Genomic DNA, 23331 nt, shown 5'->3' with positions numbered 1-23331 from the left:
AAGGGAAGCAAGGGCAAAAATTAACTATTGGGACTTCATCAAGCAAAATCCAAAGCTTTTGTACAGCAAAGGAAATAATCAACAAAACCAAAAGACAACTGACAGAATGGGAGAAGATATTTGTAAATGACAGATCAGATAAAGGGCTAGTATCCAAAATATATAAAGAACTTATCAAACTCAACACCCAAAGAACAAATAACCCAATTAAGAAATGGGCAGAAGACAAGAACAGACATTTCTCCAATGAAGACATCCAAATGGCCAACAGACACATGAAAAAGTGCTCAACATCCCTCAGCATCAGGGAAATACAAATCAAAACCACAGTGAGATACCACCTCACACCAGTCAGAATGGCTAAAATTAACCAGTCAGGAAATGACAGGTGTTGGCGAGGGTGCAGAGAAACGGGAACCTTCTTACACTGCTGGTGGTAAGGCAATCTGGTGTAGCCACTCTGGAAAACAGTATGGAAGGTCCTCAGAAAGTTGAAAATAGAGCTACCCTATGACCTAGCAATTGCACTACTAGGGATTTACCCCAAAGATACATATGTAGTGATCTGAAGAGGCACCTGCAACCCCAACATCTACAGCAGCAATGTCCACAATAACCAAACTATGGAAAAAAACGTAGATGTCCATCAACATATGAATGGATGAAGAAAATGTGAGGTGGGTGTGTGTGTGTGTGGGTGTGTGTGTATGTATATATATATATATAATCGAATACTATGCAGCCATCAAAAAACCAAAATCTTGCCATTTGCAATGATATGGGTGGAACTACAGGGTATTATGCTAAGTAAAATAAGTCAATCAGAGAAAGACAATTATGATATGATCTCTCTGATATGAGGAATTTGAGAGGCAGAGTGCAGGGTTGTGGGGGGTAGGGAGGGAAAAATGAAACAAGATGGGATCGGGAGGAAGACAAACCGTAAGAGACTCTCAGTCTCAGGAAAGGTTGCTGGAGGGTGCAGGGCGGGGATAGGGTGGCTGGGTGATAGACACTGGGGAGGGTATGTGCTATGGTGAGTGCTATGAAATGTGTAAGCCTGATGTTTCACAGACCTAGACCCCTGGGGCAAATAATACATTATATGTTAATTTAAAAAAAGGTATTCATAAAGCTTCCTACCAGCTCTTCTATCATTTCTTTCGACATCAATACAAAACACAGGTATTCTCTCTTTTTTCTCTTTCCTTTCAGAGGAAGGATCTTCAAAAAAGTCTACATATGGAATGCTAATTTTCCATGCAGCAAGGTTTCGGGGAGTATTAGGTGTGCTCACAGCTTCCACTGGAGAATCATCTTCCATTACAACAATACCTTCTTCAATCTGAAAAAAATCATCAAGAAAAACGTAGTATTCCCAGGTCCTTTAGACCTACAGCATACAAGATACAATTATAAAGAGTATGTCCATATAAATTCCGTAATTTTCAAATACAAAACTTTTGAAATTAGGTGATACCAAATTTTCTACTAAAAATATAAAGACAAAAAATTAAAAACAACAAATTACTAGCATCAACTCCAGGTTTTTTTTTTTTTAAAGATTTTATTTATTTATTTGACAGACAGAGATCAAGTAGGCAGAGAGAGAGGAAGGGAAGCAGGCTCGCTGCTGAGCAGAGAGCCCGATGCGGGACTCGATCCCAGGACCCTGAGATCATGACCTGAGCCGAAGGCAGCGGCTTAACCCACTGAGCCACCCAGGCGCCCTCAACTCCAGGTTTTATTACATCACCTACATATGAAAATTCCACAGAAAAGAGAAAATAGGCACTTCAGAGATTAAAGATATTGAAAATATACAAATACAGAAAAACATTTAATTATGGTAATAAGAAGTAAAAATTAATGGACTGATATTTTTCACTCTGATATGTATTGAGAGTCACAGAACAGTTTTAACTAAGTACAAATGATCACCGACTTATGACAGTTCAACTTATGATTTTTCAACTTTACTATAATGCAAAAGCTATATGCATTCAGTAGAAACTGTACTTTGAATTTTAAATTTTTATTTTTTCCCAGGCTAACAGTGTGCTGTGTGATAATCTCTTGTGATACTGGGTGGTGGCAGCAAGCCACAGCTCCCAGTTAGCCACTCAATCACAAAGGTAAACAACCAATTACACCTACAGCCATTCTGTATCCAAATAGCCGTTCTTTTTCACTTTCAGTATAGTATACAATAAGTTACATGAGAGAGTCAACACCTTATTATAAAATAGGCCTTGTGTTAGATGATTTTGTCCAACTGTAGGTAAATATAAATGTTCTGAGCTTGCTTACGATAGTCTAGGCTAAGCTATGATGTCCAGTAGGCTAGTTGTATTAAATGCCATTTTTAGCATCACGTCAGGCTCTCTGCTCAGCAGAGAGTCTGCTTTTCCCTCTACCTCCATCCACCACTTGTGCACATGCTCTCTTTTTCTCTCAAATAAATAAAATCTTTTAAAATTAAAAAAATAAATAAATGCATTTTCAACTTACAACAGATTTATCAGAATGAATCACCATTGTAAGCTAAGGAAGAGCTATAATTCCATTTCTGGGAATGTAATCTAATAAAAGTATTTATTCTAAGTAAATTTTTTTTAAACTGTGGAAAAGGCACAAGTATAAATATATTCACTGCAGCTAAGTAAGATAAAAAATGAAAAATAACCTGAAAGGGACCCACCTCCATAGAATTAAGTTCTTTTTTCATCTCTTGGTTTCTAAAATTTTAATAATATATATGTTTTTAAAAAGTATTTTAAAATATTACTTGAATACTTCTTTTTAAAAAGAAATTTTAAACATGTTCTAGAAATATACATACAGAAAGAAGGAAAAACTGTATTTTATTAAATTAGAAGAGAACCTCTGAATTAACACATTAAGAAACCTGATCACCTATACATCTCAAACTCATGTTAAAGAAGGCAAAATGTTACAAATAAACACATCCATCTTGAACATACTTTTGTATGTTTTATTTATTTATTTGGCAGAGAGACAGGGAACACAAGCAGGGAGTGGGAGAGGGAGAAGCAGGACTCCCACTGATCCCAGGACCCTGGGATCATGACCTGGGCTTAAGGCAGACACTTAACAACTGAGCCACCCAGGTGCCCCTTGAACATACTTCTTTAAGACAATGAGTCAAAAACTGTGCACACTGAAATAGTCTACTCAGGGCAAATGAGTAGCAGAAGATTTCTTTCCAGAATTTTAGCAACCTACCTTCACTCTCAGTTCTACCTTTTTCCCACACCTGGCAGTCACCTCTCGTCTAAGTGAATTCCTTCCCTCCCCCAAACAATCCCTTAGCAATTATCTTTTCTGTTCTTGTCCTAAAATGGCTTTCCATAACCTCTAGTAAGACTATTAGTGATCTTAGAAGGACCTCTTAATACTCCAATAAAAAGAAAAAGTCTTAAAGTCCTAGAAAGAAAAAAAGAAACTATAAAAACAGATTGTATGAATTGGTTTTTGCCTTTTCTGGGACAAGGTTATCTCTTTATATACCTGAAAGGAAAACAGAGAGAAGAATGTGTGATGGAAATGCCCAATCCACTACTTGGAACCTGATGTACAGTGACATTTTCTATGGCTATTACAACTGTATTTTTGTTAATGGATTCAGCTTCTGAGATATCAGAAGGGTAATTTATCATAAAATGACAGATAATTTGTTTAACAAGCTGACTAAACGCCAAAAATAGGAGACCTGGCTGGCTCAGTCAGTAAAGCACATGACTACTGTCTCAACATTATAGGCTCAAGCCCCATGTTAGGTATAGAGTTTACTTTAAAAAAGAAAAATAGACATTCTTAAATAAAAAGTCCCCCAAACTCAATCTAAGAAACAAAATGAGAGAATAAAATTCTTAGCAACATAAAAATATCCATGAAACAAAGGATAAATTGTTTAAAATGTATTACTGTTACTGTTACCATTTAAATGGTATTTATATCAAAAAAGTTTAATGAATAATCTCTAGAACAGTATTTTTCTAAAGAACTTTCAGGGCTTCCTTTAATGTTATTTGAAAGTAAGTCAATATTATAAACCAAGATTTAAGGTAAAGGAAAATAAAGTACTTTTTTGTTTTCATATAGATCATCCCTCTACCAAAAGGATGGAGAATAAGAGTGGCAGAGGATAAGAAGCAAAAGATGTCCCCTGTTTCCTTAGGATATCTAATGTTTCTCGTTATTATCTTTTACTATATGGAGATAACTGCCAAAATACCAATAGGCATATTATATTCCAGAAGTTTATTTGCAAATCAGTTCTTAACATGGACAGATAAACATTTTCAAATATATTCAATTTTATGCAGTGGACTTTGGTTCCCAGGCCAGCATACACATGTCAATCTAATCCATGATTTACATTCATATATTTAAAAGAACTGATGCTATTATAATACTGTACAGTGCTTATTATGCTTATCATATGCTAGGCACTGTGCTAAGTGTTTCATGCATATTACTTGTTTAATCCTCACAACACCCTTACCTAAGCTAGGTAAGCTATCCCCATTTCACATGTGAGGAAACCAAGTCACAATAAAATTAAGCAACTTATCCAAGGTCACATAGCAAGGAGGCACTGCCACCAAGTGATCACATCAAGGTTTCTAAAAGAAAATGTCTTCTAGGTTCCAAATGTGAATCACACACCACTTTAGTAGGAGTCTGGCCATTTCCCTTTCCCCTAAACTTCCTCAACAAGACAAAGATTTCTCAAGGTCCCACAGCTTAGAACTAACACCGTACTGGGCTACCTGGTTGGGTCAGTTGGATGAACATGCAACTCTTGATCTTGGGGTCATGAGTTCAATCCCCACGTTGGGGTTAGAGATTACTTAAAAAAATAAACTTAAAAAAAAAAAAAAAACCTAGCACAGTGCCCTCTAAATCCTAACTGATACCACCTTAGTCTGAGTCAATAGTCCATTCACCCACACCTTCTCTTTTTAGAGTATTAGAGGTTAGTTTGCTCTCTTCTTTACTTTTCTTTACCACTATCTTTGCTTGTAAATCAAGAATCTTCTTCTTCCTTGGGCCACTATAAAACAGAACTCTCTCACCTTTTTAAAGACTATCCTCCTATTCCTGAAGCAAACACACACACATACACACACACACAAAAACAAAACAGCTTATGTTTCAAGTAATCACACAAAACAAAAAATAAGAAGTATATCTTCCCAAACAAAAATTATGTTTTGGAAAGTTCACAATAACATGGGTAAATGCTTTTATTGTAATACGAAGTGGGAAGAGAGTGGGATAGCAACCTACATACAAAATGTAGCCTAATCTACGTGGATGAGAAAAGAAAGGGTTTTGTTGTTGTTGTTGTTTTTTAAATCACCAAAATGTTAACAAAAGTGCTTACTGAGTGGTAGGACTATGGGTGGTATTTTAAATTGGTTTCCACTTTTCCATATTATTAAAAAACTGAGACGGGGCAACTGGGTGGCTCGGTCATTAAGCATCTGCCTTCGGCTCGGGTAATGATCCCAGGGTCCTGGGATAGAGCTCCACATAGGGCTCCCTGCTCAGACGGAAGCCTGCTTCTCCCTCTCCCTGCTCGTATTCCCTCTCTCACTGTCTCTGTGTCAAATAAATAAAATAAAAAAAAATAAAAAACTAAGTCTATAATATGCTTAAAATTTTAAAAATACATAAATAAACATTATTTTGAAAAAAGACTACCTCCTCTGGTCTACTGTCTTTTTTTTTTTTTTTTGGTCTACTGCTTTCTTCTACCCATACTTTTAAAAAAAGACAAGGGCATAAACAGAAAAAATAATGTTATATTTGGATTACCTAAGAAGGGAAAAAAAAAGAATATTTTCTTCCACTTAAATTATGAAGAATCAATGAATTTCCTTAACAATTCATCATGCAATGGGACAGAGGTCAAAAGGAAGGAGTGAGGGGAAAAAACAGGTTTATATACTCTTCTCTCCCCTTCTTTCTTCTTGGTCATTGCCAATCCAATCACTACTATTCATCCCTTTTGATATCCAGGTTAGTAAATCTCTTAAGGGCAAAGTCTCTATCTTAATCATCATTTTATCCCCACTGCTCAGTCATTAAGGAGCAAAACAAGGATCCACGAACTCTGTTTAATAAAGATTTGTTCAACAAACAAAAAGCACAGATGAGACAATATCTGTCTTTATGGAACTAACTGGTAGGAAAAACAATCATAAACATATAATTTCAAATACAATTTTTGGGTGCATGCTTTCACGTGTGACCTAACAAGGGGCACAAAGGGGGAATGTTCAATTCTACCTGAGGACACAAGTAAGGACTTAAGGGAAGCAGCTGGATTCTGAACATTAAGTATGAATTTTCTAGGTAAATAATGGAAGGGTATTCAAAGGAGAGTATGTGCAAAGATCACAGAGATAAAACTGCATGGCGGGTGTAAGGTGCAGATTCCTAAATCTATCAGAAATCTTGTTAAAATGCAAACTGATTCAATAGGTCTAGGATGGAACCAGAGATTCTGCACTTTTAATAAGCTCCCAAGTAATACTGATGCATGATACATCAATCACACTTTGAGTATCAAGAAGAAAGGGGATTTATCAACAATTCTGTTTGCCTGGACCAGATGGTTAGAAAGAGATAAGATCAGGATACAAGGGGCACCTGGGTGGCTCAGTGGGGTAAGCTTCTGCCTTTGGCTCAGGTCATGATCTCAGGGTCCTGGATCGAGCCCTGCATCAGGCTCCCTGCTCAGTGGGGAGCCTGCGTCCCCCTCTCTCTGCCTACTTATGATCTCTCTCTCTCTCTCTCTCTCTGTCAAATAAATAAATAAATATAACCTTTAAAAAAAAAAAAAAAAAGATCAGGATACAAAGTAAAAGCCTAACTACAAGATGGCAAATTGTCTGACTATAAGAACTATCGCAGGTAAGGGAAACAAGCAGTTAACTTAGTGCTCAGGATCTTTACAAATTAGATTAGCTCCATGAAACTATAATAACTAGTGAAAAAAATAAGGGATAGAAAAGAAGTCTAAAATAAGTAAAATAAAGGGGAGAGAAAATAGAAAATAAGTAATTTTTATGCCATTGTAGGTCTGAATTCATACATATATTAAATTGAAGAATTTTTACTTACAAAGTCATCTTCACCTTCAGCTAACCCATAATTAGGCAACATCGCTCCTTCCATTGTAGTACTTTTAAATACTCCTTTAATTTTGCTACCTATTCTGCTGATTCCAAATGATTCTCCTCTTTTTTGGGTGCTCCTAAATATTAAACAAAAATGTATCAAGTTCACAGCAAATTATCACGACAGTCTAGTTTACTCTAAGCAATAAGAATAGTTGTGAAAACTGGAGATAGAGCTAACATAACTTTTTGGAGTTCTTAGTCATAGACAGCGTCCCAACATCTCAGAAGTCAAAAGTGACAGAACATTTAAAGTTTAAATTTGGGGGAAGGAATGAATGGGGCAATATTCACTAATAAATGTTTGGAATTCACATACTATTTAAAACATTAACTGAATTAAAATATTTAAGAGATGAGAGCCCCCTAGTGGTACATAGTTCTTACTACCATACATATTTTGAAATAGCATAAAAAATGTAGTAAGATCTGCATTCAAAACAACGTATCAATTTAGAACTGTACTGCTAGAATAACATAATGTAACAGAAAAAATATATAAAACTATGACCTTCTTGGTCCTTCATTTTTAGACAGACCTTAACAAAAAAATTCTGTCCTCTGTGACTGATAATATTTAAGCAAATTTCAACTTTATAATCATATACTCAAAAGAGGAATGAAGTATAAAATGCAAAGTAACAAAAAGTAAGAATCTTCATGGGGCGCCTGGGTGGCTCAGTGGATCAAGCCGCTGCCTTCGGCTCAGGTCATGATCTCAGGGTCCTGGGATCGAGCCCAGCATCCGGCTCTCTGCTCCGCGGGGAGCCTGCTTCCTCCTCTCTCTCTGCCTGCCTCTCTGCCTACTTGTGATCTCTCTCTCTGTCAAATAAATAAATAAAATCTTTAAAAAAAAAAAAAAGTAACAATCTTCAAAGTAACAACAACAACAAAAGAAAGATAAAATGCCAAAGAGAAGGGGGAAAATGCCAAAGGGAATGGTTAGCAATAAACATAAGCAAATGCAGCCTAAGGAAGCAGCCTGCTCTGACATACATATTAAATATTGGTTTCATAATTTTTTCAAAAGTAAATTTCTAAAAGCAGAAATAGCTGGAAAGCAACAACAAAAAATAAGCCAAAACACAGCAAAAATTTCCTCCATAACAGCCTACTGTGCCATGTTTCAACAAAGAAAAGCAAAACTTTTACTCAGTTTAAAACTCATGCTGACTATGTAATGTTGCCTGAACAATAGATATCCAAACAAAAATGACTATTTTAAAATCCTAGAAAGTTTGCTTTGGGTGCTTAACTTAATGGATAGCTCTTATTCCCACAAGAAAAATTTATTTACTGAAATAATGCAACACTTACAGAAATAAAAATAAATTGATCAAGTTTCAAATATGCCTGGTATATTAATAATATGTGCATTTTGTTTACATGTCTAAGGAGCAAATCAAACTTATTTTAAAACTGGAAAAACTCGGGGCACCTGGGTGGCTAAGTGGGTTGAGCCTCTGCCTTCAGCTCAGGTCATGATCTCAGGGTCCTGGGATCTAGCCCTACATTGGGCTCTCTGCTCAGCAGGGAGCCTGCTTCTCCCTTCTCTCTCTGCCTGCTCCTCTGTCGACTTGTTATCTCTCTCTGTGTCAAATTAATTAATTAATTAATTAAAATCTTGAAAAAAAACTGGAAAGACTCAAATAAGCAGTTAGTGTAAAAAAAAGGTAGAAGATTATTTTATTTAAACAAGCATCCAATCAGTGCTTTTTTTTAAAATCCAGAACTGTAAACACAATTCTCTCTGATACAGTGTTTCCAAAACCAATTATGAAAATGTTAACAAAATATTATTAGAATCTCTAGAATTTATATAGATTATAAAAAATTGGGCTTTTTGAAATCTGATATTAAAAAAAAATCTCACTTCTGATTATCCCCAGAAATACACAAATACTGCACTTCTTGCTTTTAAAAAAAGTTCTTTAAACACAAGTTATTCTAAAAGTAATATAGCAAAACCAGTAACAAGAAAATGAATAGCTTTGAACAGCTAGATACTAGCTTATCATTTTATTTTAAACTGACATTTTTATTTTATGACATATATCATGCTATTTCAAAAAGGAGATATCCAGGGGGCCCTGGCCTGCTCAGTTGGTAGAGCATGGTGGCTCAGTGGATTAGGCCGCTGCCTTCGGCTCGGGTCATGATCTCAGGGTCCTGGGATCGAGCCCCGCATCGGGCTCTCTGCTCCGCAGGAAGCCTGCTTCCTCCTCTCTCTCTGCCTGCGTCTCTGCCTACTTGTGATCTCTCTGTCAAATAAATAAATAAAATCTTTAAAAAAAAAAAAAATAATAAATAAAAAAATAGATAAAATAAAACCTTAAAAAAAAAAAAAAGGAGATATCTAGAATCAAATTAGAGGTTAATTTTAAAAGGATATCCTAGGGACATCTGGTGGCTAAGTAGGTTAAGCCTCTGCCTTTGGCTCAGGTCATGATCCCAGGGTCCTTGGATACATGAGGCTACTTGCTTGGCAGGGAGCCTGCCCCTCCCCCTGCTTCTGCTCTTTCTCTCTCTTCCCCTCTCTCAAGTAAAATAAAATCTTATAAAATAAAAGGATAGCCCAAAAATAAAATAAGATGAAAACAGAGAGGGAGGCAAACCGTAAGAGACTCTGAACTACAGGAAACAAACTAGGGAGGTGGGTGGAGGATGGAGTAATTGGATGATGGGCCTTAAGGAGAGCATATGATGAGTCCTGCGTGTTGTACGCAACTGCTGAATCACTAAATTCTACCCCTGAAACTAATAATACAGTATATGTTAACTAAACTGAATTTAAATAGTTTTTAAATAAATAAATAAAAGGATATCTCATATAGCTGATATAAAGGCAGTAGTAATAGCAGTGTTTCTTTTTTCCCTTTTTGCTGTACTTAAGTTGTTTTGGGTATACTTTCTGAACTTAAACAGATAATTTATATAGAAAAAAAATCACATGCTGTCTCAAGACTTACCGAAAATCATCCAAACTTAGGCTACCTCTGCAGTAACAGATATGTGAAATTATATAAGGAAAGGAGAAAGAGAGAAAGCCCAGATATTAAACAAGTTTCACTTTAGAACACAAAATTTAAAAGCTTTAAAAGTTACACAACTGGATAGTATTCATTTTTGCAAAGAATGTGTGTAACATAATAAAGGAAAGAGAAAGCACCGTGGCTGTTTGGGAGGGAACTAGGTGTATGAAATCTAGCTCATTAAAAAAAAAAAGTTCTTAAATTAGTATGTCATGAAATAACTTATTTTTTGCCCTCACTTAGGCACACCATTTGTTTGATACGGTGGAAAGTATGCAGAGACTAAGCCACCAAAAACTTGGCACAGAAAACAAACTCAGTGTTTTCCAACATGAAATTCAAGTCCATATTAGATTTAATTATGTGAGCTTCATACATTCTGAAATATATGTTTTAAGCTAAGAAACAAAGTGAACAACAACAACAAAAAATCCCTAAGTATATTTTTTAAGCTATCCTTTGAGTAATGAAGAAACAGAACAAGTTAACATTAATATGCATTAAATTTTTTACTTTTAAAATAAAATTAAACAGAATGTAGACATAAAATATATGAATAAATATACATATTTTAGGTCACTTAGCAAATTAGCAATGCTACTCTAAATTTTCAATGAAAGAACATTAAGTAAGTCTTTTACTTATTTTATATAGGTAAATGAATAAGTATCACAGAAGCAGAGTCCTGACAAGACTGATAGTTAACATTAAAGTCAGGTCAATATAAAGATAAACATACTTTTAAAGACCATAATCAGTACCACAATGAAAAGAGTCCATATTTTTTTTCTGTTCATTTTATATTTTAAAGAAAGCAAAATTAATGTAGTATGTTGAAGACAACCAGGTGTTTTCAAAGTGGCAAAGAAAGCTTTCCAGCTCTGAAGTGATGACACTGACTTAGCTCCTCAGCAGGCTTATAAGATCAAAGAACCACTTCCCCTTAAATAGTCTTATACAGGAGAGTGATTAGGCTTACTATTCTACTATGGCACTCCAAACATTCTGTCTATAAACAGAAATAAATTCCATCTGCTTCTCAAATAATGCTGGAAAATTTAATAAAACTCTTTAAAAAGTATTTAAATCAAAGAAGAGATATTTTAATTGGGTAATATATGCTGGTTTAAATAACAAGGATAGAATTTTTGTTAAGTAAAGTCAGTGTTTCACGACTGTAACATATAAATTCAATAATCAAAAAATTCATACCCGTTTCTACATCCCTTGGTTATGTCCAAAAACACAATATATTCTCCCCATGGCTAAGGTTTTCACATTTTTCCTTGTACAATCTAAAAATTTACTCCAGTCTTTGCACCACATCTCCAATTTATTTATATATTAGATTCTTGCTCAAACTGGAAGGTGTTGAGAACAATATGAATATTCTGTGGATTTATAGATTTATATCTGTGTCAATTTTGTACATACAACAACATAAGGGCAAATCAAGACATTACTTATCCAGTTTATAAATGGATAAAGTTCTCTTTTCTGTTATTTCTCTGAGTTATATAACTGCACACATATATTTCCAGAAAGCAAGAAGGGAAACGGAGAAAAAACTCTCCACATTTGTAACCAGTAAGTACTCTAATAAAAAGTATTCTCTGGGGGGAAAAAAAAATCTGTCTAAAATTGAGTTATCTGTAGATTTCATTTATGCATGTAGTCCATGTAGCAAGGCAATGGTGTGTTATTTTGTTAAGTTTTTCTAAAAGAATTTCAGGCATTTCCAGGTTACTCTATATTGTACAACTCTACAATTACTTAATAAAATGTCTTGTCTACTTGTATAGCAATGGAACCACAGAGTCAAAGAAAAACAGACTAAGAAAGAAAATACTATCCCGAGAATAACTTGCATCAATAATTACAAAAACAAACCATACAGATGACTTACCATACCTACCTGTTCAATTTTGAATTGCGTGTTGGTGATTCTGCACCTCTTAAAAGTTGCCTGAAATACTTTAAAAAAATTATGATTAAACTATTTTATATTAAAACATGCTATTTTACCTTACTACTTTCCACTTTAAAGAAAATTTAAATCAAGTGAAAACAGCCATAGGCAAATAGACTTAAGGATTACAATATTGCAAATGGAGAAATTTCGGCAATTTGATTTCCACATCTGTGAATAATATATGTAAAAGAAGAGTGGAGTTTCTGCATCACCACAGTATTACAAAGCCACTCAGGCATATGGCAAATGAGGTAGACCAATTTGGCCACAATTTTCACAGTAAACTTCTAATCTCCATTAATTTCTGTAGTGAAAGAGTATTTTTTTTAATTAATCATGTTTTAGTTTTTGTTATTTGAATCACTCATCTACTGATATCAAAGCCACTTTTAAATTTTGATGTAAGTTCCTTAAACAAGATTAATATTTTGACTTACCTCATCACTGTGGCAGAACATAGGTGTAAACACATTCTCCAAGAGAGACAGTACATGTTCGTATGCTTCAAAAAGACATCTCATAGTTTGAAGTTTCACAACATCTATATATGGGCCTTCAGCAACTATTAAGAAAAAAATATATTGTAAAAATTGTTTATGAATACCATAAATTCATCATATATTAGTTTAAAATAACAGTGAAAGAGCATACAAACAGTTTTTGTAGAAAAGCCACTTGTAAGGTATAAAAATCAAACAAGGATGAGGAACCAGAAACACCAAGCTCCAATTGTGGCAAGTGTTAGTTATGTGAATTGTGAGTGAATTTCTTCATGAAAGCTTTCATCTTGTTAGTTAAATAGGATAATAGCTACCTATGCACCTCACACAGCTCTTGTAATAATAAATACTGAATACAGGAGAAAATTCTGAAAACATTAATAGTTGTAAAAGGGCTATAGTCTCATCACATCTTTGACTTACTTTTTTGAATCTCTTCTACAATAAAGGGATCAAACCGAATTTTGTCTATACTTTCATCCAAACAATATGTTTTATAAATCTTCTGCAACTCTTCATGAAGAGACAGCATTTCATCATTTGATAACTCTGGTCGTAAAATTCTATCATTGAACTCCTCTAACAAATTAGGGAAAAGTAAGAAAAAATGAATTATTTCAATATAACATAATATAATATAATTTATAGCATAACATAATATACTGTTCCTAGTCTTAACTGTAATCAGTATTAAAAGCAGCAATTAAAATCTATTCATCATTTTAAGCTTTCTAAAAAAATTTAATTGGAAATAAAATTACTACCCAGATGGAAGAGAAACTCAGTTAACCAAATATTTTATGATAATATATGTAAATACTTGCATAGCAATATGAATTTCTAAAATTTAGAACAGTATATTTAAATAACATATGCAATTGTTTATACCAAGGGTCTTTAATATTTTGAAATCCAATTCACTAAACAGAGAAACCTAAGGCTTTTTTAAGCTCCAGTCAATATTTTTAAACAATACTTCCAACTATCATGGAGACTACAGACTACTAATGAAGCTGAGTGCATGAACAAATTAATCTTTTATTCTAAAATCACTGATAGCAGTAGAATAGACAAAATATTAACTGCCTTTCCTTACTACAAGAGGTATTAACATAGACTTCACCCCCTAATTTTTAATTATCCACCTGATACACAGAGAGGAAAGGAAGTAGTTTTTTAAAAAAAGGAACAGAACATATATGATTTTGGGACAATAGCAAATTCATATAATTGGAGCCTTGAAGGGAAAAGAGAAAAAAATGAGGTAGAATATCTGAGGAGATAAAATATAAGAAATTTCTTTCTTTTCTTTTTTTTTTTTTTAGACTTTTAGGGAGGGAGAGAGAGTGTGAGTGGTGGGGTGGATAGGGGGAGGATTGGAGGAGAGAAGAGAGCTGATCCCAAACACGCTCCATGCCCAGAGTAGAGCCCAACACAGGGCTCAATCTCACAACTAAGAGATCCTGATCTGAACCCAAACCAAGAGTCAGACGCTTAAATGACTTAGCCACCCAGGCACCTCAGAGCCAAGAAGTTTCAAAAGTGATGAAAGACACCAACCTACATACTCAACAGTCTCAGTAAAATCCAAGCAGAACATACAAAAAGAAAACTACATAGTATAGTCAAATTTCTAAGAAACAAAAATTAAGAGAAAACTGTAAAACCAACCAGGGAGAAAGGAGATATTATAAAGAGAGGTGCATACATAAGAATGGTAGGTAATTTCTCCTTAGAAGGAACAGTATTGGGGCACCTGGGTGGCTCAGTCAATCAAGTGTCCAAATCTTGATTTCACCTCAGATCATTATCTCAGGGTGCTGAAAGTAAAACCTGACCACCTAAAATTCCATATTTCATAAAAATATCCATCAAAATGAAGACAAAATAAACATCTTTCCAAAATGACAAAAACTCACAGTCCAATATGGCAGAGGAGTAGGGGATCTTAGTTTCCTCTAGTCTCATGGAATTTAGCTAGATAGCTATCATATCATTTTGAACACCTGAGAACTCAACCAAGGATCTAAGGAAAGAATAGCTGTAACTCTACATATAGAAAGACAACCACTTTCTGAAAGAATGACAAGAGGGAAAAATGCACCTCAAGAAAGAACACAAGAGGCAGTACTGACTGCCAGGGACTTAATCATTATGGATATAAGTAAGATGCAGAACTAGAGTTCAGAATAATGATTAAAAAGATACTAGTGGGCTTGAAAAAAGCATAGAAGACACAAGAGAATCCTTTCCTGGCGAAATAAAAGAATAAAATCTAATCAAGCCAAAATCAAAAAGGCTATTAATGAAATGCAATTAAAAAATGGAGGCTCTAACTGCTAGGATAAATAAGGCAAAAGAGAATTAGTGATAGAGGAGACAAAATGATGGATAATAAAGCAGCTGAGAAAAAGAGAGATAAACTACTGCATCATGAAGGGAAAACTTGAGAGATAAGTGATACCATAAAGCAAAACAGTATTAGAATAATTGAGATCCCAGAAGAAGAGGAAGGTGGGGGCAGAAGGTATCTGCAGCAAATTATAGCAGAGAACTTCTCTAATCTGGGAAAGGGAGTAGGCATTTAAGTCCAGGCACAGAGAATTCTCCTCAAAATCATTAAAAATAGGTCAACACCTCAACACAGAATAGTGAAGTTTGCAAATCTCAGACGAAGAGAAACTCTTGAAAGCATCTCGGGACAAGAGGTCAGTAACCTACAAGCACAGAAATATTAGACTGACAACAGACCTAACCACAGAGACCAGCAGACCAGAAAGGACTGGTAATGATACATTCAGGGTGTTAAATGAGAACAATATGGAGCCAAGAATACTTTATTCAGCAAGGATGTCATTCAAAAAAAAAGAGAGATAAAAAGCTTCCAGGACAAATAAAAACTAAAAGATTTGTGATCACTAAACAAACTCTACAAGAAATACTAAAGGGAATCCCTTAAGTGAAAAGAGGCCAAAATTATACCAGAAAGGAACAGAGACAATATACAGAAAATGGCTTTATAGCTAATACAAGGGCACTACATTCATATCTTTCAATAGTTATTCTGAATGTAAATGGGCTCAATGCCACAATCAACAGGATATTGAATGGATATTGGAATGGCTAAAAAAGCAATACCCATCGATATGCTGTCTGCAAGAGACTCATTTTAGATGCACAGATGCCTCCAGATGGAACATGAGGGGGAGGACAACCATTTATCATAGTTATCAACATCAAAAGAAAACTGGGATAGCAATCCTTGTATCAGACAAACTCGATTTTAAGCCAAGAACTGTAATAAAAGATGGGGAAGGACACTATTATCATAATTAAAGGGTCTATCAAACAAGAATATCTAACAGTTGTAAATATTTATGCCCCATGTTAGGGGCATATTATTATATAAAGCAATTAATAACAAAATTAAAGAAACACACTGATAATAATACAATAATAGGAGGGGACTTTAACACCCCCCTGTGCAATGGACAGTTCATCTAAGCAGAATATCAACAAGGAAACAAGAACTTTGAAGGACACACCGGACCAGATGGAGTACACAGATATATTCAGAACATTCTATCATAAAGCAACAGAATACATATTCTTCTCAAGTGCACATGGAACATTCTCCAGAACAGACCACATACTAGGTCACAAATCAAGTCTCAACTGGTACCAAAGACTAGACTCAATCCTTGCATATTTTCAGACCACAATGCTTTGAAACTTGAACTGATCACAAAAGGAAGTTTGGAAAGAACTCAAATACATGGAGACTAAAGAGCACTCTACTAAACAATGAGTTTAGTAACCAGAAAATTAAAGGATTAAAAAATTCATGAGATACCTGGGAGGCTCGTGGGTTAAGCATCAGCCTTCAGCTCAGGTCATGATCTCAGAGTTCTGGGATTAAGCCCCATGTCAGGCTTCTCTGTTCAGCAGAGAGCCCACTTTTCCCTCTCTCTCTGCCCCTCCCCATGCTTCTGCATGTGGGCACTCTCTCAAATAAATAAATAAAATCTTTTTAAAAATTCATGGAAACAAATGAAAATGAAAACACAACTGTTCAAAACCTTTGGGATTCAGCAAAGGCAGTCTTAAGAAGGAAGCATATAGCAATACAAGGCTTTCACAAGAAACAAGGTCTCAAATACGAAACCTAACCTTATACCTAGAGGAGAGCTGGAGAAAAAACAGCAAATAAAGCCCAAATTCAGCAGGAGAAGAGAATTAATAAAGATTAAAGCAGAAATCAATGAAACAGAAACCAAAAGAACAGTAGAACAGATCAACAAAACTAGGAGATGGTTCTCTAAAAGGATTAATAAGATTGTTAAACCCCTGGCCAGACACACCAAAAAGAAAAGACAAAGGACCCAAATGAATAAAATCATGAATGAAAGAGGAGAGATCACAACCAAAACCAAAGAAATACAAACAATTATAAGAACATGTTATAAGCAACGATATGCCAACAAATTAGGCAATCAGGAAGAAATGGATGCATTCCTAGAGACATATAAACCACCAAAACTGAAAGAGGAAGAAACAAAAACCTGGACAGACCCATAACGAGCAAGGAAATTTCAGCAGTCATCAAAAGTCTCCCAACAAACAAGAGTCCAGGGCTGGATGGCTTTCCAGGGGAATTCTACCAAACACTTAAAGAAGAATTAATACCTATTCTCCTGAAGCTGCTTAAAAAAATACAAATGGAAGAAAAACTTCCAAACTCTTTCTATGAGGCCAGCATTACCTTGATCCCAAAACCAGACAAAGACCCTTACAAAAAAGGAGAATTACAGACCAATATCCCTGATGAACATGGATGCAAAAATTCTCACCAAGATACTAGCCAATAGGATACAACAGTAAAAGGATTATTCACCATGACCAACTGGGATTATTTCTGGACTACAAGGTTGGTTCAACATCCACAAATCAAGCAAAGAGATATGATATTTTAATAGAAGAAAGGACAAGAACCGTATGATCCTCTCAATAGATGCAGACAAAGCATTTGACAAAGTACAGCATTCTTTCTCTTCACAGTGTAAGGATAGAGGGAACACACCTCAATATCATAAAGACCATCTACGAAAAGCCCACAATGAATATCATTCTCAATGGGGAAAAACTGAGAGCTTTTCCCCTAAGGTCAGGAACACAGCAAGGACGCCCACTCTCAAAACTGTTGTTCAGGGGTGACTGGGTGGGTTAAAGCCTCTGCCTTCGGCTCAGGTCATGATCCCAGGGTCCTGGGATCGAGCCCCACATCGGGCTCTCTGCTCCGCAGGGAGCCTGCTTCCTCCTCTCTCTCTGCCTGCCTCTCTGCCTAGTTGTGATTTCTCTCTGTCAAATAAATATTAAAAAAAAAAAACAAAAAACTATTGTTCAACATAGTACTAGCAGTCCTACCCTCAGCAATCAGACAACAAAAAGGAGTAAAAGGAACCCAAATTAGCAAAGAAGAAGTTAAACTTTCACTCTTAGCAGATGACAGGATACTCTGTGTGGAAAACCCAAAAGACTCCACCCCTAAAACTGCTAAAACTCATACAGGAATTCAGCAAAGTGGCAGGACATAAAATAAATGCAAAGAAATTAGCTGCATTTCTATACACTAACAATGAAACAGAAAAAAAGAGAAATTAAGGAGTTGATCCATGTACAATTGCACCCAAAAACATAAGATACCTAAGAATAAACCTAACCAAAGAGGTAAAGGATCTATACTTTAGGAACTACAGAACATTTATGAAAGAAATTAAGGAAGACACAAAATGGAAAAAATTCCATGTTCATTCAATGCAATCCCTATCAAAATACCACCAATCTTTTTCACAGAGCTGAAACAAATAATCCTAAAATTTGTATGGAACCAGAAAAGACTCTGAATAGCCAAAGGAATATTGAAAAAGAACACCAAAGCTGTGAGCATCACAATCCCGGCCTTTAAACTCTATTACAAAACTGTAAATATCAAGATGGTATGGTATTGGCACAAAAACAGACACAGAGATTCATGGAACAGAACAAAGAACCCAGAAATGGACCCTCAACTCTACAGTTAACTCATCTTCGACAAAGTAGGGAAGAATATCCAATGGAGAAAGGACAGTCTCTTCAACAAATGGTGATGTGAAAATTGCCACAGAAGAAAAATGAAACTGGACCATTTCTTCACACCACACACAAAAACAGGCTCAAAATAGACAATGAAAGACCTAAATGTGAGACAGGAGTCCATCAAAATCCTAAAGAACACAGGCAGCAACTTCTGTGACCTTTGCAACAGCAATTTCTTGCTAGACACATCTCCAAAGGCAAGGGAAACAAAGGCAAAAATGAACTACTGGGACTTCAAGATCAAAAGCTTTTGCATAGCAGAGGAAACAGTCAACCAAACCAAAAGACAACAGACAGAATGAGAGTAGATAGATATTTGCAAATGTCTTACCAGATAAAGGGCTAGTATCTAAAAATCTATAAAGTACTTATCAAACTCAACACCCAAAGAACAAATAATCCAATCAAGAAATGGGCAGAAGACAAGAACAGACATTTCTGCAATGAAGACATCCCAAATGGCCAACACACACCTAAAAAAGTGCTCCACATCACTCAGCATCAGGGAAATACAAATCAAAACCACAATGACATACTACCTCACACCAGTCAGAATAGTAAAAATTAAAAGTCATGAAATGACAGATGATGGTGAGGATGCAGAGAAAGGGGGACCCTCTCACTCTGCTGGTGAGAATGCTAGCTAGGCAGCCACTTGTGGAAAACAGTATGGAAGTTCCTCAAAAAGTTGAAAACAGAGCTACCCTATGACCCAGCAAGTGTACTACTAGGGATTTACCCCAAAGATACAAATGAGTGATCCGAAGGGACAACTGCAACCCCAACGTTTACAGCAGCAATGTCCACAATAGCCAAACGATGGAAAGAGCCCAGATGTCCACTGACAGATGAATGTATAAAGAAGATGTGGTATATATATATATATATATAAATATATATATATGTATATATTTAGTGGAATACTAATCAGCAACCAAAAAAATGAAATCTTGTCAATTGCAACAATGTGGATAGAACCAGAGGGTATTATGCTAAACAAAATAAGTCAATCAGAGAAAGACAATTATCATATGATCTCACTTCATATGTGGAATTCAAGAAACAAAACAGAGGATCATAGGGAAAAAGGGAGAAAAATAAAACAAGACAAAATCAGAGCCAGAGACAAACCATGAGAGACTAAAGGAAACAAACTGAGGGTTGCTGGAGGAGAGATGGGTGGGGAGGTGGGGTAACTGGGTGAAGGAGGGCACGTGATGTAATGAGCATTGGGTATTACAGAAGACTGATGAATCACTTACCTCTACCTCTGAAACCAGTAATACTCTATGTTAATTAACTGAATTTAAATTTAAAAGAAAGACAAAAACTAAGAAAATTTACCTCCATCAGATTGGTACTACAATGTAAAAAAAATATTGCTTTCAGCAGAAGGGAAAAGCAGAAAGAAAACAGAAACCTGGTTCTGCAGAATGAAATAAAAAGACCCAGGAAGGTAAATATATCAGTAACTTAAGGGCCGAAAAGGGGGAGGTGTGCATGTGTGGAGGGTCTGAAGAAGAAATACCAATGTACTGTAAAGTTTATAGCCTACACAGAATTAAAATATGTAACACTACATCAGGCAGAAGAGGGTAATTGGAAGTACACTGAATTTCTTAAAGTGTTCCTGAGCAGTTAAGTATTTTTAACTGAAAACTGTTTTAACTGAAGCAGTTAAGTATTTTTAAATGAAAACTGTGATAAATACTGATATGTAATCTCAGAGCAACCACTAAAGCAAAGAGAAGAGCACAGAAAGAGACATAAAGTCAACAGAAGAGATAAAATGGAATACTAAAAAATAGTCAAGTAATCCAAAGAAAGGAAGGAAAGGAGTTAAAGAATAAAGAATATACCGAAGAAATACAAAACAAACACTAAGATCAAAGACTTAACAATAAACCTACAATAATTACATTAAGTATAAAGATACACAACATGCCCCAACTAGAAAGCAAAGATTACGAAACTAAATTTCTTATTAAAAAGATTCAACTCCAGGGGGCGTCTGAGTGACTCAGTGGGTTAAAGCCTCTGCCTTCCGCTCAGGTCAGGATCCCAGGGTCCTGGAATGGAGTCCCGCATCAGGCTCTCTGCTCAGTGGGGAGCCTGCTTCCCCCTCTCTCTCTCTCTGCTTCCCTCTCTGCCCACTTGTGATCTCTCTGTCAAATAAATAAATAAAATCTTTTTTAAAAATAATAAATAAAAAGAGTCAACTCTATGCTGTTTATAAGAAATATTATCCAATTTAATCATATAGAAAAGACATATAATGCAAGCCCCTTTGTGAAAAAAAGACAGTGTAGCTATATTAATCTCAAACCAAGCAGACTTCAAGACAGAGAATTACCAGAGATAAAGAGCATTTTATAATGATAAAAAGACAAATTCATCACAAACACATAACAATCCTAAATGTGTCTGCACCTAATAAAGTTCAAAATACATGGAAAAATTACAAAACTAAAGGTAAAAATAGCAAATCCACTTAAGAAATCAGAAAGAATACAGAATATTTTTAGACAAAACATCAACTTAACGTAATTGACATTTACAGAACACTACCTAACACAACAAAACAGAAGTTCTTCTCACATGTACAGAGAACATTCTTTAAGACAGAACATATGGATGAACCATAAAACAAGTTCCAATAAATTTCAAAAGACTGAATCACACAGAGTATGTTGTCTGATCAGAACAGTATTTTTTTAAAGCTTTATTTACTTATTTGAGAGAGAGCCCGCACGCGTGTGCTTAAGTTGGGGTGAGGGGAGAGCCAAGGGCCAAGGGAGAGAGAAACCTCAAGCAGACTCCCCAGTAAGCATGGACCGCCCCCACCCCCATGCAGGGCTCAATCCCTAGACCCTGAGATCATGACCAGAGTCGAAATCAAGAGTCAGATGTGTAACCAACTGAGCCACTCAGGTGCCCTATTGAGAACAGTATTAGATTAGAAAACCACCACAGGAAAGTATCTTAAAAATCCCCAAATGTTGATAAATTTAAGTCAAAAAATAAACCAGAGGGTAATTTTAAAATATTTAAAACTTAATTACAATAAAAACACCACATATTTGGGGCACCTGGCTGGCTTAGTCAGTAGAGCATACAACTCTTGATCTCGGGGTCATGAGTTCAAGCACCACGTTGGGTACAGAGCTTACTTAAAAAACAAAACAAAACAAAAAGCAAAACACCACAGGGGTGTCCGGGTGGCTCAGTCGGTTATGTATCCAACTCCTCATTTCCACTCAGGTCATGATCTCAGGGTCATGAGATCAAGCCCTGCCATCAGTCTCCTTGCTCAGCAGGGAGCCTGCTTCTCCCTGTCTGTCTGTCTGCTGCTCCTCTTTCTTGTGCTCTCTGTTAAATAAATTGTTTAGAATTTAGCTATGCCAATTCATAGAGAAAAATTTATAGTTTTAAACAAGCCTATATTCAAAAAGATGACAGAAATAAAATTAAGAAACCAGAAAAAGAGATGTAAATTAAACTCAAGGGAAGTAGAAGTAATAAAAATAAAAGTGGAAAATTAGCAAATCAAAAATATTAATAGATTTGATAAAATCCCTAGCAATATAGGTTAAGAAAAAAGAAAATACAAATTACCAATAAAGAGAGAGGACATCATTATAGCTCCACAATAAGGTAACAATGGAAATAGCTCAGTGACAATAAAACTGAGATGCATTAAAACCATTCAGGGGCACCTGGGTGGCTCAGTGGATTAAGCCTCTGCCTTCAGCTCAGGTCGTATTCTCAGGGTCCTGGGATCCAGCCTCACATCCGGCTCTCTGCTTGGCAGGGAGCCTGCTTCCCCCTCTCTCTCTGCCTGCCTCTCTGCCTGCCTGTGATCTCTCTCTCTGTCAAATAAATAAATAAAATCTTAAAAAAAAAAAAAACATTCAAAAAAAATTTTAATATCAATTCATGATTAAAAAACAAAAAACAACCCTCTCAGCAAACCAGGAAGAGAAGGAAACTTTCCCAATCTAACCAAGGATATCTACCAAAAAAAAAAAAAAAAACCCCAAACCCAAAACCAAAAAAACCACACTAGCACCATACTTAATGGTACAACACCAAGTGATATCCCCCTAAGATCAGGAACAAAGCAAGAATGCCAACTTTTACTGCTTCAGTTCAACATTATTGTAAAAGTCCTAGCCACTGCAACAGGCAATAAAAAGAAATAAAAGGCTTAAACACTATAAAGGAAAAAGTAAAACTGTATTTGCAAATGACATAATTACGTATATAAAAAATCTTAAGTACAAAAAAGCTACCAGAACTATTAAATGAATGTAGCAATGGCAGAGGATACAAAGTCAATATGCAAAAAAATCAATTCTATTCTGTTTATTAGCCACAATTTAAAAATTATTTTAAATACCACACGTAAATACTTCAGAAAACATGAAGACCTACAGTGAAAACTATGAAACTTTATAGAAAGAAATTAAATAAGGCTG

General features: G+C 35.5%; 1 protein-coding gene across 5 annotated transcripts in view; it reads right to left on the bottom strand.

The window, feature by feature from the left end:
- SNX14 (sorting nexin 14) overlaps positions 1–23331 on the bottom strand; it is an 84740-nt gene that overhangs the window by 20318 nt on the left and 41091 nt on the right. For 3 of the 5 annotated variants that reach the window (XM_046005801.1, XM_046005800.1, XM_046005799.1), the window contains exons 13-18: positions 13142–13297; positions 12656–12780; positions 12162–12220; positions 10184–10210; positions 7159–7291; positions 1144–1345 (exon numbers count right to left, since the gene is read on the bottom strand). In XM_046005801.1, the coding sequence (XP_045861757.1) occupies positions 1144–1345; positions 7159–7291; positions 10184–10210; positions 12162–12220; positions 12656–12780; positions 13142–13297 (702 nt within the window). The remainder of the gene's footprint in view (positions 1–1143; positions 1346–7158; positions 7292–10183; positions 10211–12161; positions 12221–12655; positions 12781–13141; positions 13298–23331) is intronic. The other 2 variants (XM_046005802.1, XM_046005803.1) reach the window with 1 other exon arrangement.

This window comes from Meles meles, chromosome 5 (genome assembly GCF_922984935.1).
Source record: "Meles meles chromosome 5, mMelMel3.1 paternal haplotype, whole genome shotgun sequence".
NCBI classification, from domain to species: Eukaryota; Metazoa; Chordata; class Mammalia; order Carnivora; family Mustelidae; genus Meles; species Meles meles.
Note: the sequence above shows the minus strand (reverse complement) of the source record. Positions and strands in the feature narration are given on the sequence as shown.